The sequence below is a fragment of the Schistocerca cancellata genome, chromosome 4 (genome assembly GCF_023864275.1).
Source record: "Schistocerca cancellata isolate TAMUIC-IGC-003103 chromosome 4, iqSchCanc2.1, whole genome shotgun sequence".
Classification (NCBI taxonomy): Eukaryota; Metazoa; Arthropoda; class Insecta; order Orthoptera; family Acrididae; genus Schistocerca; species Schistocerca cancellata.
In genome coordinates, this window is record NC_064629.1 from 326,757,270 (window position 1) to 326,773,100 (window position 15,831).

At 40.7% G+C, this 15,831-nt stretch overlaps 1 protein-coding gene across 1 annotated transcript in view; it reads right to left on the minus strand.

The window, feature by feature from the left end:
* Positions 1-393: 393 nt before the first annotated feature.
* The window catches only part of LOC126185202 (F-BAR domain only protein 2), a 318,103-nt gene continuing 302,665 nt past the window's right edge, over positions 394-15,831 (minus strand). The window contains exon 20 of the mRNA XM_049928080.1: positions 394-8,281. Coding sequence (XP_049784037.1) covers positions 8,211-8,281 — 71 coding nt within the window. The 3' untranslated portion in view covers positions 394-8,210. The remainder of the gene's footprint in view (positions 8,282-15,831) is intronic.

Here is a 15,831-nt window from a genome sequence, read left to right on the forward strand (position 1 = left end):
ACAAAAGAACAACAACTTTCTATCCTTAGAAGGTGAACCTGATTACTGCCATGCAAAGGTCTAGAAACCAAATTCCATCCAAGAAACCAATTCCAGTCAGCATTTAACTCCCCTAAAGTTACAAGTATTAACCAGCTACAGTGAAAATGGAAGTTTTAGGTACTCATAACCATGTTCAATTATTTCACTGAGGACATTAAATTCTGAACTAATGGCAATGCCCAATACAAACTTATAAATGCCTGCATCTTTACAAATAGAAAACATATCAAAGACTTCTGCCCCTCCCTGCTGCCCACACAAATAAGAGATTCTAAGAATTAAATTTAAAACAAATGTTCAAGGCTGTGGAAATCATTTTGGTAATTAAATAATTTTGCTGTGACACACTGATTTAATAATGTACAAAATACTTTATTACAATATTTTAATGACAGAGGTATTTTTAAAAACCTCTGTGAACACCCCATACAAACCATACGATTGTAAGCACTAATGCTGGTAGCATCAGATACCTACTTCACACTGTAACGACACAAAATACAGGAAATTACTTTAAAATAAATCATGACACAGGTGTTTCATAACATCAATTGTATGCGTAACAACACTGTTGTACAGTATTACTGGAAGAGCTCCATGTTTCAAACAGTGAAGCACAGCATAAATAAATAACATTCTTATATTATTTAGAGTAACAATTTATTAGCTGTAAGGCTAAAATGATGATAAACTTTGAAAGCTTGAGATTGGTTAATATAATGGTAATTAGTGCAGGAACTGCCTAAGAAACAACTGATACTGGTGCAAATATTGCATGAAAAATTACAAGCCACATGTAAAATATTATACATTTACATAAAATTTTATTTTACTGCAAAACAAAATAATATAAAGCTGGGTATTGTACAGTAAAGCATACATAAAAATATTATTGTTTAACAAAGACACACATATAAACATTTCTTTCTAAATTCTAACAATAATATAATCTCAGCTCTATTTTAACTACTGATTCTAAAACATCAGAGGGAAATTAATGATACCATCTTGGTAACAGGTAATGGTGATTTCTTATATTACAGTCAAGGTCCATATTATGGCTATTACTCAGGACTCAAAAAATTTACTATGATTTGTTTGTATATAGTTTACAATTCATCCAAAAACAGGGGCCAAATAAGCAGTGTCACTATTGTGCTTTGAATTTTGTATAAGAAATAATTTCAGACAACTCATGTTTAAACATATTTGCTACCAATGGGGAAAAATATTTTTCAGCAATTTTGGGTATAGAGTAAACACAACATCTTATGTAGGGCAAAATTTTGTAACCAATAATCTCTCTTAAATTCTTCACTTCACCATAAGTTTACATATAAATGGAAATATATTTTACCTTTTACAGACACAAAAATTTAATAAGAAAACAAAACATTTCACACAACAAAAAAGTTGTGTTATCAGACAGTCAAGAAATAGTATTTCAGGAAATATATTGCTGCTGCAAATTACTGTCACACAAACTTAGAATGCTATATTCAAAATGATTATCTGGTATTTTGCTGTAAAATCTGCATACTCAAGGAACAACAGAAGTTGTCTGTTGGGGGAAGAGAGGGTGGAGAGGGGTGTGAATGTGTGTGGGGAAGGACTTATTAGGTGAAACTGATGTGCTCTATGTAACACAGCTATTGTAGAATGTCACAAAGACAAACAGATATCATAGCAATAACAAAAGTTCTCAAATACTACATTTACAATACAGTGGCACAAATATTGGACAATATACTTGAGATTTCAAACAACACTGACAAAAAGGAACTTTTAGCAGTCCATTAAACTTTAATTTTTAATGCTTTGCAGCATATATAGTCACTGCCCTCTAGAGTACACTGAACCACCATGGACCATACAATGAGGATGGTACACTGCCACTCACTGGGCAAATTTTGGTTATTATCAGTTCTAGACACGTTAATTCTTTTATTTCAGCACTAACACAGTATTTGACACTATCAAATATGAGAATCTGCAGCCACCTTCAATACTGTGTTTTATGTTTGAAGTGGTTTTCCATTTTATTTTAGAGTCTAATTATCGTGGCAAAAGATTTCCATACTAATTTCTACTGCACATATTCCAATAAAAGTAAAGCAACACACAGTATATAGTAACATATTACAAATGAAGTCTTGTGAACATGTGATTTCATATAATTTTAAACGTACAAAATTAGATATTTTTGCTATTTCACAGATGCACCAATGCATAGATGCAAACCCACCCGACCACACAGCTCTGAAACTACTCAAATGAGAAAGATTAAACCACAAATTCTAAATTAATTTCAAAATAAAAAATTACATTGTTTGTGTTCTGCAAAACAGAGAGAGAGAGAGAGAGAGAGAGAGAGAGAGAGAGAGAGAGAGAGAGAGAGAGATTCAGAGCCATAAAAACTACTGATCAACTGTGCATCATTATGAGTAAATATTTACCTTTAGAATTCTAAAACGAGTGAATGAAATGTCCATTTGTAATGCAGTATATGATGTTTTCAGGGCAGATGAAGGAAACAATTATGCAACACTGAAAAGTTTTACCAAATGTGGCTACTCTCTTCAATCCCCAGTCTCAATCACAGCTATTGTAAAATAAACTACAGTGCACTCAAAATCAGCATGACACCACATGAATTTACTGTCGCTTCAGAAAACGTTAATGAAATGTTGAACTAGAAATATATATATTTCTGCTCCATTTTCATGACTCAGATTTTTGTTTTGTTCTCTACAACACCAATGAAAATATTCCTACCAACAACATGACCACCCCCAACACTGAAAAACTATTTTCAGTGTAGATTTCATCACTTTATCCCTACATCCAGCATAATATTGAAAACTGCCTGCATAATATTTTTGGAGTATTCTGACATCATTAATAAATTGTCTAATGTAATCCGAGTTCAGCACACAATCTGTCATATTAAATAACCACACCGCAAATTTTGTCTCTAGTTGTGCAGTAAATGACTGCACAAAACTATTTGGAATCACCTGTAGATTTGGAGTTCAAGGAATTTCACCACACCACTCCTTTTAACCAGAATTACCATGCAAAACACTGGACAGTATATAAATTATCACAAAGACAGAAATTGACTGACACACATTATTGCAATAACAGATTACAGGATTAGAATAACTGCCACATAATTAAGCTTAAAAAGCTTATAAAATATGGAAATTCTAGAGTATGAATCAGGTAGCTTTGAAAATTTACAAAATAACTGTAGAACCTCTCTATGAAATATGACAATACATGAAAATCTCTCCATGAAAATGAAACAACGTGATCATAAGCAGAAAAGTAAAACCATGATGGACAGCAAAGGCCAAAATAAATTTTATGCTGGGTATCCAGCTCAAAAGTACTAAACAATTCCTGCATCATGACATCAGACAAATTTCAGGCCTGAAGAGGAAGGTGAGTATTTATTAAAGCTTTCTGCCTCCTCAAACACTTAAGTTAACCATGGTTGTAAAAAAATGGAAGAAAGTGTTTGTCATCTCTCCATACATATAAAGAAATGTGTTTGCAAAACAAATACTTTGGGATATACGAAGAAAATAGATGCAGGTCACAAGCATACAGAATATTTTGAGTGAAACAGGACTATCATACCTTCCCTGTTTATTACATCAATACTGGAAAAATGGTCACAATTTTTTTTTAACAGTGCAACAGCATTTATTTTAGAATGTTACTTTTCAGATCTGTGAATGTGATTCCAACAATAGCTTCAATGCTCGCTCTCCAGAGACAGTAAAACATCACTGCATCTTGTAGATCACTGGACCATATCAGGCATAATGTCAGACTATTACAATTGTTACACACAACCACAGTAAATACAGAGTTTTCAAGTACACTCATTAACAACTACTTTCAAGGTGTTAAATTTTAGACTTAGTTTTTTTTTTTAGTCTCAAAGAGAGGAAATGAGGAAAAATTATCTGGAGAGAAGTGCCTATTGAGTAACTGCGAAAGTTAGTTTACGTATTGCAAATCCAGAGGCATAATCAACTTATCAAATGCATCCACAACAGTATGACACGAAATTCAAAGTAACAAAATTAAATTTACTACTTTGATTTGTGTGATTTTAACATAGATTAAAAATGTGAATAAAGTTCTTTTTCTTTTCTCTTTTCCCCTTTTTGTAGAGTCAATATTGATACTGAGATTGTGTTATAGAAAATTAAATATGACTGAACTTGTGAAAGAGGATTCTCAATTGAGATATTTTGTATCAATAGCTTATCCACTATTGTATGTCGGTGGAATTTCATAAAATGTGGACTCCTGGTTTCACTAAATACATGCTGTTGTTATGTTTCACATTATAAATCAAACTTCAACAAAAACATTTTACAGTGTGATTGCTGAAGAGGGAGATTCAATGTGATGTTCAGCCTCTGACATCCAGTAACTCAATTTGTAAATTCTCATGTGATACCAGTGGTATCAAAGTGGTTCTTACTGATCTGGAGTGGAAGCTCATCACTGACTGTTGCATTTTAATGATACCAGTACTGACTGCAAAGACATGGCATATTTTTGTCAAAGGATTGTACTAACAGTCAACAAATTTAGTATAGCTGTGGTTACCCTACTCTTAGAAGCAAATGAGAGAAATTAGTAGAAACACTATACCATAACTAAGAAACAAAAATGCATGCCAGCAATATCACAGATGAGAGTAAGGATAGAAGACATCACAGATACATGCATAAATTTAAGCCTTCATAGAGATGAGCATAAATTTAAGCCTTTTAACAGATATGTTGCCAACTCTACAACAACATCATTATTAATTAAATTATTCACTGTGTTTTGACATTCAAACCATATTTCCTCTACATAAAATGAAATCTTATTACCTTCATGCAAAATCATTTTGCCCATCTTTTATGTATTACTTTAATTAAAATCGCCACTTACCTCTACAAAATGTGTATTCGTATCACTAAATAGATAAAAGACTTATGAATGACAGGAAGAATAGCAATTTTTTACTTGATCTGATAGTTGGGAAAAGAGGAGGTAGAGACCCACATGAGAAGTGGACTGAGATTAATGGTACAATGATGAAAGTGGCCCTATATCAACCTAATTTGGACAGGTTTAACGAATGACAGAATTGACCAAATTTAAATGAACTTCATTTGCCATCATAAAAAGAACAGTGGTAAGGATTGACAAATATTTATCATCACACAATTTATGGTTAGTTTTCAGAAATATTCTTCACAGAATGAGGACAGTGTTATGGAAACAGGAACAGAAATTCTTGTAGCAATGTACGTGATCCCTATATTAAGAAAATAAGCAATTCTAACAGCACTGCACTACATAAATCAGTATTTGGATTTAAAGAAAAATGCTTCGATGATAAGCAAAGCAAAGTAGTTACCTGAAGGTGGCAATGAACACTCACTTAGAGGAATGAGCTGTTCAGTGATATCAAAAAGTGTTTCAACACTATTCAGAAAGAAAGCTGTAACACTGCAGTGGTGTAGGCAACATGAGAAATACATTCCCATTCCACACAGTCTGATAAATCTTCTCTATGACAAAAATGTCTTTAGTTAAATCATCAGTTCACAAGAATGTTTGTAAAATGCTATCAAAACAAATAGCTGAAAACATGCCAAATATATGGAACAAATCCCTCTTAGGCCATAATTTCAAATCTGTGTGAGGCTGGGAAAGGTCAACAAAAGGATAGAGTTAAAATTTACAGTTTACATATCATGAATAATTCCACGTCTCAGTATTTTCTACACTCGGCCAAATAATATTGTTAATTCTGTGTGAACACTGTGAGCTTCAGTAAATAGAATACCAAAAGGAGGGGTTGCAGAGACAAGGGTACTAATATACTCTATTAAATAGAGAGAAAAACTGAGAATGTTCTTGAAACCATTTGAAATCATAAGCACATTACAAGAGTCAAATGACTGAGATTAGTATTAAAAAAACTGTTTTGCAGTATTTATGCTGATTAAAAAATTCCTGGAAGCTATTTAATTTTTCATAGTGTGCCACTTTGTACAGCAACAAAGACTCAGCAAAAGTATAATGGACGTAATTAGTCAAACAGTTACACAGATCACTAATCAATTGTAGCAAAGATTTTAAAAATATTGAGAAATCCCAATGAAGCAGTTAAGCAATGCACTGAAACTAAATTTTCTAATAATGCTATAATATTACCACTAGTACTACTTCTAAACTTTGGGAAAATTGTACTATCAAGTAAAAGTAACATTTAAAATTTCATTCCTCACGGAAAGCAGGGCACCATTTATATGCAAACTAGTACTTCAGTTTTTACACTTAGTCTCTTGGCGACTGTTACACTTAAACCTTAGAAAAGGTACGGAATTACACTATTTCCTAGTTAGAAAAAAGCTTAGACCATCTTGTCAATTTTCAAACAGAGAAAAATCAGCACCAAACTTTTACACAGTCCTGATACTGACATTTGACAGTAAACAGTACACATGAAATACATTTAGGGACAAAAAATGCAGAGTGAATTTGCATTAAATAATTACACTTTCTGCCTTTTTAAGGCACTGTTTCAAACCAGATTTGATTACATAAAAATTTTTAATGCAGTAATTGGTATAAATACCAAGAATTACAAACCATCAAAAAGTTACACATATGAAGAGGCAACGTTCTTGAAAGGCAACATACGCAACAGAACTGATTTCCCATGTGATAGACACACAGATTGAAACTGTCTTAGTAAAGATACTTAAGCTTAACTGTCATTTATTCCCACTGGCATGATTCACTTTTTAATAGTTCATACAGCTGGGTATGGGAACCTGTGCATTTGACAGAAATTTGATGATGATACCATCAAGTTATGTTGTCTCAAAAACTTATATGATGATATCCTTAAGACACAAAATTTAAAACTGTGCAGCTGTAGTATTACACTTAGAAAGTGAACATCTGTATTCAGCCAGAGTAAATGCAAACCATATATCTAAATACTGACAACTGACAAGCATTCTGTAATGGGAGGGGAGGAGGAGGAGGAGGAGGATGAGTGGTGGAGAGGGATATTATATATATTATTTCTCATTCAACAATACATTCAGCCTTTTTGTTAGTTTGTAATTTTTCAATGTACTTATAACCTGAAGTAAATGTGTGTAGTACCTTATACAGGAATCTTAAGTTACATTTAAACTTTATAACGATTAAAAAATATCACATTTCAAATAGTTACACTTCTCTGAAAATTAATTATTTCAGTCTGATAACTACACAACATGACACAGATATGAAACAAATAACCCAGAATATATTTTGATTTAGGAAATAAGTCTCTACATGTATACCACTAAAATTTGCACCATTAAATGAGATTTCTTGTCACTAAAGGGAAAAATAAAGAAAGGAAAATATATACTCTTTGCACTGCAATACACACAAGCAACAGAATCACATAAAAAAAGAAAGAGTAAAACAAAGATAAGAGCTGATTATAGGCGGAATACTAGAAATTTTAAAGAACTGTATTGCACTGTTCTGCTGCCTTAGTGCCTATCTGTTCAATATTTCTCATTGTTTAGTATAAACATAAGAATGTAAATTAAGGCAGAATAAAAATGCCAACAATTTTCAGTGTGTTTCATACATATTAAAAAAATCAGATTTGGATTTAAATACTTATAAAATAGCCATTTCACTTTTTAAATACATGAGTCAACTTATCTAATGTTTAAACTGTGGTATAAATTCACCCAACTGCACGTCGTCAATGACATCCATTCACTCTTTTTTTTTCCTCAGTTAGCCTCAAGGAATCACTGTCCATTTCATAAGGACCAGTTATGTATTTTGAAAGGTTTTACCTGAAATGCCTTTCATAGTAACAGCATTATTGTACACATCATTTTACAATGAATTTAAAATACTCTTTATGATAAAATAAATGTTGAGGTATGACTTAGATTATTACAAACAGTCAATTTGGTACTTTGACTTTTTCAAATACACAACTGCAAATTTTCATATCACTCAATAGGTTTTCTCACATACACTCCATATTCACTGACACACACAGTCACTGGAACTAAACAAGTATGGAACTTATGAGTTTCCAAGAAACAGCACAGCTGCTAGCATTCTGATCCTGGTGGAGTTGCATACCTATTCCTTGGGTCAGGGTCACCATCACATATATACTTGCCTGAAACAGGTACCAAAATAAATTTCAGCAAGAAGACACATGATTTTTAGAACTTTCTCATTTTATAACCTTCTGTACAAATATTAGTTTTATGCTTGGTAATCATACATGTTTGCCAAACAAATATTTGTTCCTCAACTTTGTTGAGAACCATATTTCACAAAACAGTATCAAAGATCATAAACCACATCTTATAAATTCACGTCACTTTGCATATGAAATAGTTCATTTCAGGGGGATGACATGTACTTAATAATCATCGACACTGATGGTGGATTTAGGTATGACAGCATTTTAAAGGAGAATCAGATAGAACATTACAGAAATTCTTAGATTCAACTGAGAAACATATTTCAGCTACTGAACTAAACATATCTGTCCTACAATATGGCAGCATTACTGAGGTGGTGTTTTGGTTACAGATAATCTGTTATAATGTGCTCCATGTTATAGACATGGACGCTTCAAAAATCACAAAACATCAACACTCCCACATTAGCATTCTTCCTGTGCTGTCTAAAACACACAGCATGTCTGTCAAAATGATAGTGCACATGCCAAACAGCTGTGCAAGTGGATGAAATCCTCACTGTGTATGCAATAAGTACACAACTCATGAAAAGCAGTTCAGGTTCAGTACTATGGTAGCTAACCAACAGACTCCATTCCACATGGACACTAAAATTTCAGATATCCGTAACTCACTAGAAATCTACCTGTAGTTCAGAAAAGAGCGGGGAGGGGGAGGGGGGGGGCAGAGAGAGAGACCGGGGAGAGAGGGAGGGAGAGAGACCGGGGAGAGAGGGAGGGAGAGAGAGAGAGAGACCGGGGAGAGAGGGAGGGAGAGAGAGAGAGACCGGGGAGAGAGGGAGGGAGAGAGACCGGGGAGAGAGGGAGAGAGAGAGACCGGGGAGAGAGGGAGAGAGGGAGAGAGGGAGACCGGGGGGGGGGGAGATGGCGGGGGGGGGGGGAGAGGGCGGCAGAGGGGGTAGAAACAACTGTATGGATGGGGCTAGTACTTAAAAAAATAATTAAATTACACAAAATTGTCACTCTCAAGTCAGAGGATGAACTGGTCATTATGGTATTAATTTTGGTACTGCCAATATCTATTACGACATTGTGCAGGTAAGCGAGTGTATCTGTGTCCAAGAGCAGGTGGACATGTCTAGTACATGATGTGCATTTGCAAAATCATCTACTGATAGGTGGTGGCCAATTCTTTTCGAGTAACTTCCATACTGCAAGTACACTGTTCTAATAATTCCTTGGTTACAATTAACCTTTTGTTAGTCGCATATGTATCTGTGATATACACGGACTAATTTATGTTCAATATTTCTGCAATGAATGGAGATAAGTGCTTCATGGCCCAGACATCTTTCATCATATTATTATTGTTCCACAGAAGTTTCAAGCTTATCTCAATAATGCTGTGGTTGCTATGAGGCAGACCTCAAACGTGTACCATGTTGCATCAGTTAGATATATCACACCATCTTGTGTAATGCATTGTTGCCACTATTGAATGCAACAACAACATTGTTTAGAGCACACTCAAGCCAGTAGTTCCGTTATTGTCTGGTAGATGAGTGTACATTTCATTGTTACTACAATTCCTAGTCTTGAAAATGGGTAATGCTTTTTTTTTTTTGTTTTTTTGTTTTTAGGGCGCAAAACTTCTATGGTCATTAGCGCCCAGCCCGTGCGTGACTTAAGACAGTAAAAAACCGAAATTGAAAACCAGCAGCAATGGGAACAAAGTCATAAAAGTGGAGAAACTAAAAATACAGGGAATGCTTAAAAATCCACTACAGAAAGGGGGTGGTTGTCCCCAAAAAAAGCTTCAAATGACTGACGTCATTTCACTGTCACTAATAAACTGGAGAACGTGGTCGGCTGAGCGCGTGTCATCTGCTAAAATCGACGATAGATCAGGCGATAGCTGTAGACGGGAGCGTAACGGATTAAAATAGGAGCATTCAATTAAAAGGTGTCTTACCGTCCACAGCTGAGAGCAGTGGGGACAGAGTGGGGGAGGATCGCCGCTTAAAAGATGTCGATGGCTAAAAAGACAGTGCCCTATCCGGAGTCAAGCTAAAATTACCTCCTCCCGACGACGCGTTCGGGAGGAAGAAGTCCAAGCGCAAGGAAGGGCTTTCACTTCCCGCAATTTATTACGGGGAAGTGTTGACCAATGCGCATGCCATAAATGAGCAACTTGGCGACATAAACCGCTCCGTAGATCGGTGAAGGGAAGCGACTGAATAGCTGGCCGAGGAAGAGAGACTGCAGCCTTGGCCGCCATATCGGCCACCTCATTCCCACAGATACCAGCGTGTCCCGGGAGCCAGAGGAACGCCACCGAGACGCCCCCCAGGTGGAGCAAGCGCAGACAGTCCTGAATCCGGTGGACCAGAGGGTGCACAGGGTAAAGAGCTTGGAGACTGAGGAGAGAGCTGAGAGAATCTGAGCAGATAACGTACTGTATCCGCTGATGCCGGCGGATGTAGTGGACAGCCTGGAGAACAGCGTAAAGCTCCGCAGTATAAACCGAACACTGGTCGGGAAGTCGAAAGCGATTTGGGGTGTCGCCAACAATATAAGCACTCCCTACACCTAATGATGTTTTCGAGCCGTCAGTGTAAATAAACGTGGCGTCCGTCATTTGTGCACATAGAGCAGCAAATGCCCGACGATAAACAAGTGTAGGGGTACCATCCTTGGGAAATTGACAAAGGTCACGGAGCAGGCAGATCCGGGGACGGAGCCAAGGCGGTGCTGTACCCCAAGTTGTCAAAAAGGTTTTCGGAAAGCGGCAGGAAAGAGAATCGAGCAATTGACGGAAGCAGACTCCCGGGGGTAGTAGGGAGGAGGAGCGGCCTGCATACCCTACATCAAAGGAGGCGTCGAAAAAAAGGTCATGGGCTGGATTAGCAGGCATGGAAGACAGATGGCTAGCATAACAACTCAGGAGGACTGCTCGCCGATTGGACAGCGGAGGTTCAGCAGTCTCAGCATAAAGGCTTTCCACAGGGCTAGTGTAAAAAGCTCCAGACACTAAACGTAATCCACGGTGGTGGATAGAGTCGAGACGCCGAAGAATAGACGGCCAAGCAGAGGAGTAGACTATGCTTCCGTAATCCAATTTGGAGCGCACTAAGGCGCGATAGAGGCGGAGAAGGACCACTCGGTGAGCTCCCCAGGAGGTACCATTCAGGACACGGAGGGTGTTAAGCGATCGCAGACAGCGAGCCGAAAGATAGGAGACGTGGGAGGACCAGCACAGTTTTCTGTCAAACATAAGACCCAAGAATTTAGCGACGTCTGAAAACGGAAGGTTGACAGGACCTAGATGTAAGGAGGGCGGAAGAAACTCCTTACGTCGCCAAAAATTGACACAAACGGTCTTACTGGGTGAGAAACGGAAGCCGGTTTCGATGCTCCACGAGTGGAGGCGATCGAGACATCCTTGAAGATGTCGTTCAAGAAGGCTGGTCCGTTGAGAGCTGTAGTAGATCGCAAAATCGTCCACAAAGAGGGAGCCCGAGACATCAGGAAGGAGACAATCCATAATTGGATTTATGGCGATGGCAAACAGTACAACACTCAGCACGGATCCCTGGGGTACCCCGTTTTCTTGGGAGAAAGTACGGGAGAGAGTAGTGTTCACCCGCACCCTAAAAGTGCGCTCTGCCATAAATTCGCGAAGAAAAAGGGGCAGGCGGCCTCGAAAGCCCCAAGAGAACAGTGTGCGGAGGATGCCTGTCCTCCAACAGGTATCGTATGCTCTCTCCAGATCGAAAAATATTGCTACCGTTTGGCGTTTCCGGAGAAAATTGTTCATGATATAAGTGGAGAGAGCAACAAGATGGTCAACTGCAGAACGATGCTTCCGGAATCCGCATTGGGCTGGTGTTAAAAGACTGCGGGATTCCAGCCACCAAGCCAAACGGTAATTCACCATACGCTCCAAAACCTTACAGACACTACTCGTGAGAGAAATGGGGCGATAGCTAGAGGGGAGATGTTTGTCCTTTCCAGGTTTCGGAACAGGAACGACAATAGCTTCCCGCCACCGTTTGGGAAAGGTACTGTCGGTCCAAATCCGATTATAAAGGCGAAGGAGGTAACGCAGACTAGGGGTTGATAAATGCAGCAACATTTGGACATGGATACCATCCGGTCCCGGGGCGGAGGAGCGAGAAGATGAGAGGGCATGTTGGAGTTCCCGCATGGAGAAAACAGTATTGTAGCTTTCGTGATTTTGAGAGGAGAAAGCAAGAGGTCGCACTTCCGCTGCACGTTTCTTCGGGAGAAACGCTGGCGGGTAATTTGAAGAGCTCGAAATCTCAGCAAAGTGCTGACCCAACGAGTTAGAAATTGCGACGGGGTCCACTAAGGTATCATGCGCGACAGTGAGCCCAGAGACCGGAGAGAAACTAGGCGCGCCTGAGAACCGTCGAAGCCGACTCCAAACTTACGAGGAGGGAGTGAAGGTGTTAAATGAGCTAATAAAGAATTTCCAGCTTGCCTTCTTGCTATCGCGGATGACGCGACGGCATCGCGCACGGAGCTGCTTATAGCGGATACAGTTGGCCAAAGTAGGATGGTGACGGAAAATGCGAAGAGCACGTCGCCGCTCACGTATTGCATCACGGCATGCCTCGTTCCACCAAGGAACTGGGGGGCGCCGGGGCAATTCGGAGGTGTGTGGTATTGAACGTTCCGCAGCTGTAAAGATAACGTCGGTAATATGTGTGACCTCATCGTCGACGCTGGGAAAGCGACGGTCATCGAATGTCGCGAGAGACGAAAAAAGTGTCCAATCGGCTTGGGCAAACTTCCAGCGTCGCGGGCGCATATATGGCAGTTGAGGCTGCAGTCTGAGGACACATGGAAAGTGGTCACTCGAGTGAGTATCATCAAGGGCGAACCATTCGAAGCGCCGAGCTAGCGGAACAGTACCGACCGCAAGGTCCAAATGAGATAAGGTTGTCGTGGAGGCAGACAAAAACGTGGGGACCCCAGTGTTGAGGCAAACTAGATCCGCTTGGTTGAAGACGTCTAGCAATATGGAGCCACGTGGACAAGGATGTGGAGATCCCCAAAGCGGGTGGTGGGCATTGAAGTCCCCAACCAGCAAATAGGGGGGTGGAAGCTGACCAAGAAGATGAAGGAGATCAGCTCGTGCCATTGGTGTGGACGATGGAATGTATACAGTACAAAGAGAGAGCGTGTATCCGGAAAGGGAAAGACGGACGGTGACAGCTTGGAAGGAAGTGTTTAAGGGGATTAGGTGATAATGGAGAGTATCATGGAGAAGAATCATGAGTCCTCCATGGGCTGGAGAGCCTTCAACAGAGGGGAGATCATAACGGACGGACTGAAAATGAGGGAGAACAAAGCGGTCATGGGGACGCAGCTTCGTTTCCTGAAGACAGAAGATGACCGGCGAGTAGGATCTTAAGAGGATCGACAATTCATCCCTATTGGCTCGAATGCCGCGGATATTCCAGTGGATAATGGACATGGGGTGAACAGAAAATGGAGGACTGTGACCAAAGTTGCTGTCAAGTCAAAGACTGCTCGGAGCTAGCGACCAACAGCATGGAATGGCAGTCAGCCGAAGGCAGAAGATCCTGATCCATAGGTTGGTCAGGAGCAGCTTCTGCCACCAGCGATCGGCCGGTTGACCGGCCACCAGCAGTGCGCCTCGGCGACACAGAAGACGGCCGAGGGCGATTTCCGCCAGGTGGTGCTGTAGATGGGACACGCCTTGGCGGAGAAGGAGAGGAACTGGGTTTCTTTGTAGCCTTCTTGGAAGAATGATGTTTAGATGGAGGAACCGATGGTTGGGAAGTTGCGGTACGTAAAAACTCTTCACGAGTATGCTCTTTTTTCGAAGACTTGGCGTCCGACTTTTGGGCTCGAGATTTAGCAGAACCCAACGAAGGGTGAGCCATAGAGTGGGCAGGCGAAAGTGGTGAGGTTGAACGAGCGATCTTTGCGCTGGCCGATCTGACGACCGTGGCACTAAAGGTGAGGTCGCAAGTCTGCGTGGCCGCCTCCTTTGTTGGCCGAGGAGAAGCAAGGACAGTGCTATATTTTCCTGTCTGAGGCACGGTGGGCTTGCGACTGGTGAATAATTTTCGAGCAGCAAAGGTCGACACCTTTTCCTTTACTCTTATTTCCTGGATGAGCTTTTCGTCCTTAAAAACGGGGCAATCTCGAGAGGAAGCAGCGTGGTCACCCATACAGTTGATGCAGCGAGGGGATGGAGGTGGACAAGCACCCTCATGGGCATCCTTGCCACACGTAACACATTTAGCTGGATTGGAACAGGACTGGCTGGTGTGATTGAACCGCTGACATCGATAGCAACGCGTAGGGTTTGGGACGTAAGGGCGAACGGAAATTATCTCATAGCCAGCTTTGATTTTCGATGGGAGTTGAACTGTGTCAAATGTCAAGAAGACAGTGCGGGTTGGAATGATGTTTGTGTCAACCCGTTTCATTACTCTATGAACTGCCGTTACGCCCTGGTCAGACAGATAGTGCTGAATTTCTTCGTCAGACAATCCATCGAGGGAGCGTGTATAAACGACTCCACGCGAGGAATTTAAGGTTCGGTGCGGTTCCACCCGGACAGGAAAGGTGTGGAGCAGAGAAGTACGCAGCAATTTTTGTGCCTGGAGGGCACTGTGTGTTTCTAACAACAGGGTGCCATTCCGTAATCTGGAACAAGACTTTACAGGACCTGCAATTGCGTCGACACCTTTCTGAATAATGAAAGGGTTGACCGTGGAGAAGTCGTGACCATCAGTCCGAGAAACAACAAGGAACTGTGGCAACGATGGAAGAATCGTCTGTGGCTGAGACTCAGTATACTTACGTTTGTGAGCAGACATAGTGGAAGGTGAGGAAACCATTGCGGAAGAATCCCCCATGATTACCGGCGTCTCCGATGGCGCGCTCCTCCCTTGTGCGGGGCCTTAGGTGATTGTTCACACCTCCCGACAAACGGACGGAGGGACCAATCGGCATTTTCGGAAGGTATCAGCTCGGGTAATCACCCCTCCCTGGGCCTGGCCGTTACCAGGGGGTACGTACGTGTCCTACCTGTCTACCCGGGGCGGGGAATTACGCGTTACCCCGTCACCGGCTACGCACGAAGGGCGTGGGTCGGCCTTCAGACACGCACAGGGAGGAAGAAAGAGAAAGGGAAAGGAAAGAAGAGAGGTCTCAAACGCCGCAGCGGAGAAAAGGGAAAGAGAAGAGGTAAGGAAAAAGGGAAGGACAAAGGAAGGAAGAAGACATAAAAGCAAGAAAGGCGAAGAATGCAGTACATTTACGAGCGTCCGTCTCCGGACGTAGGCACAAACCATACTCCCAGATGGGGAGAAAGGGAAGGAAAGAGCCAGAGGTGAGGGGAGGAGGGGCGAAGATAGGGATGGGGAAGGATGCGGAAAGGGAAGGTATGCAGCCCGGAAAGGAAGGAAGGCCACATTAGCTCGGGGTCCCGTGCTCGCTACGCACATATCCACAAA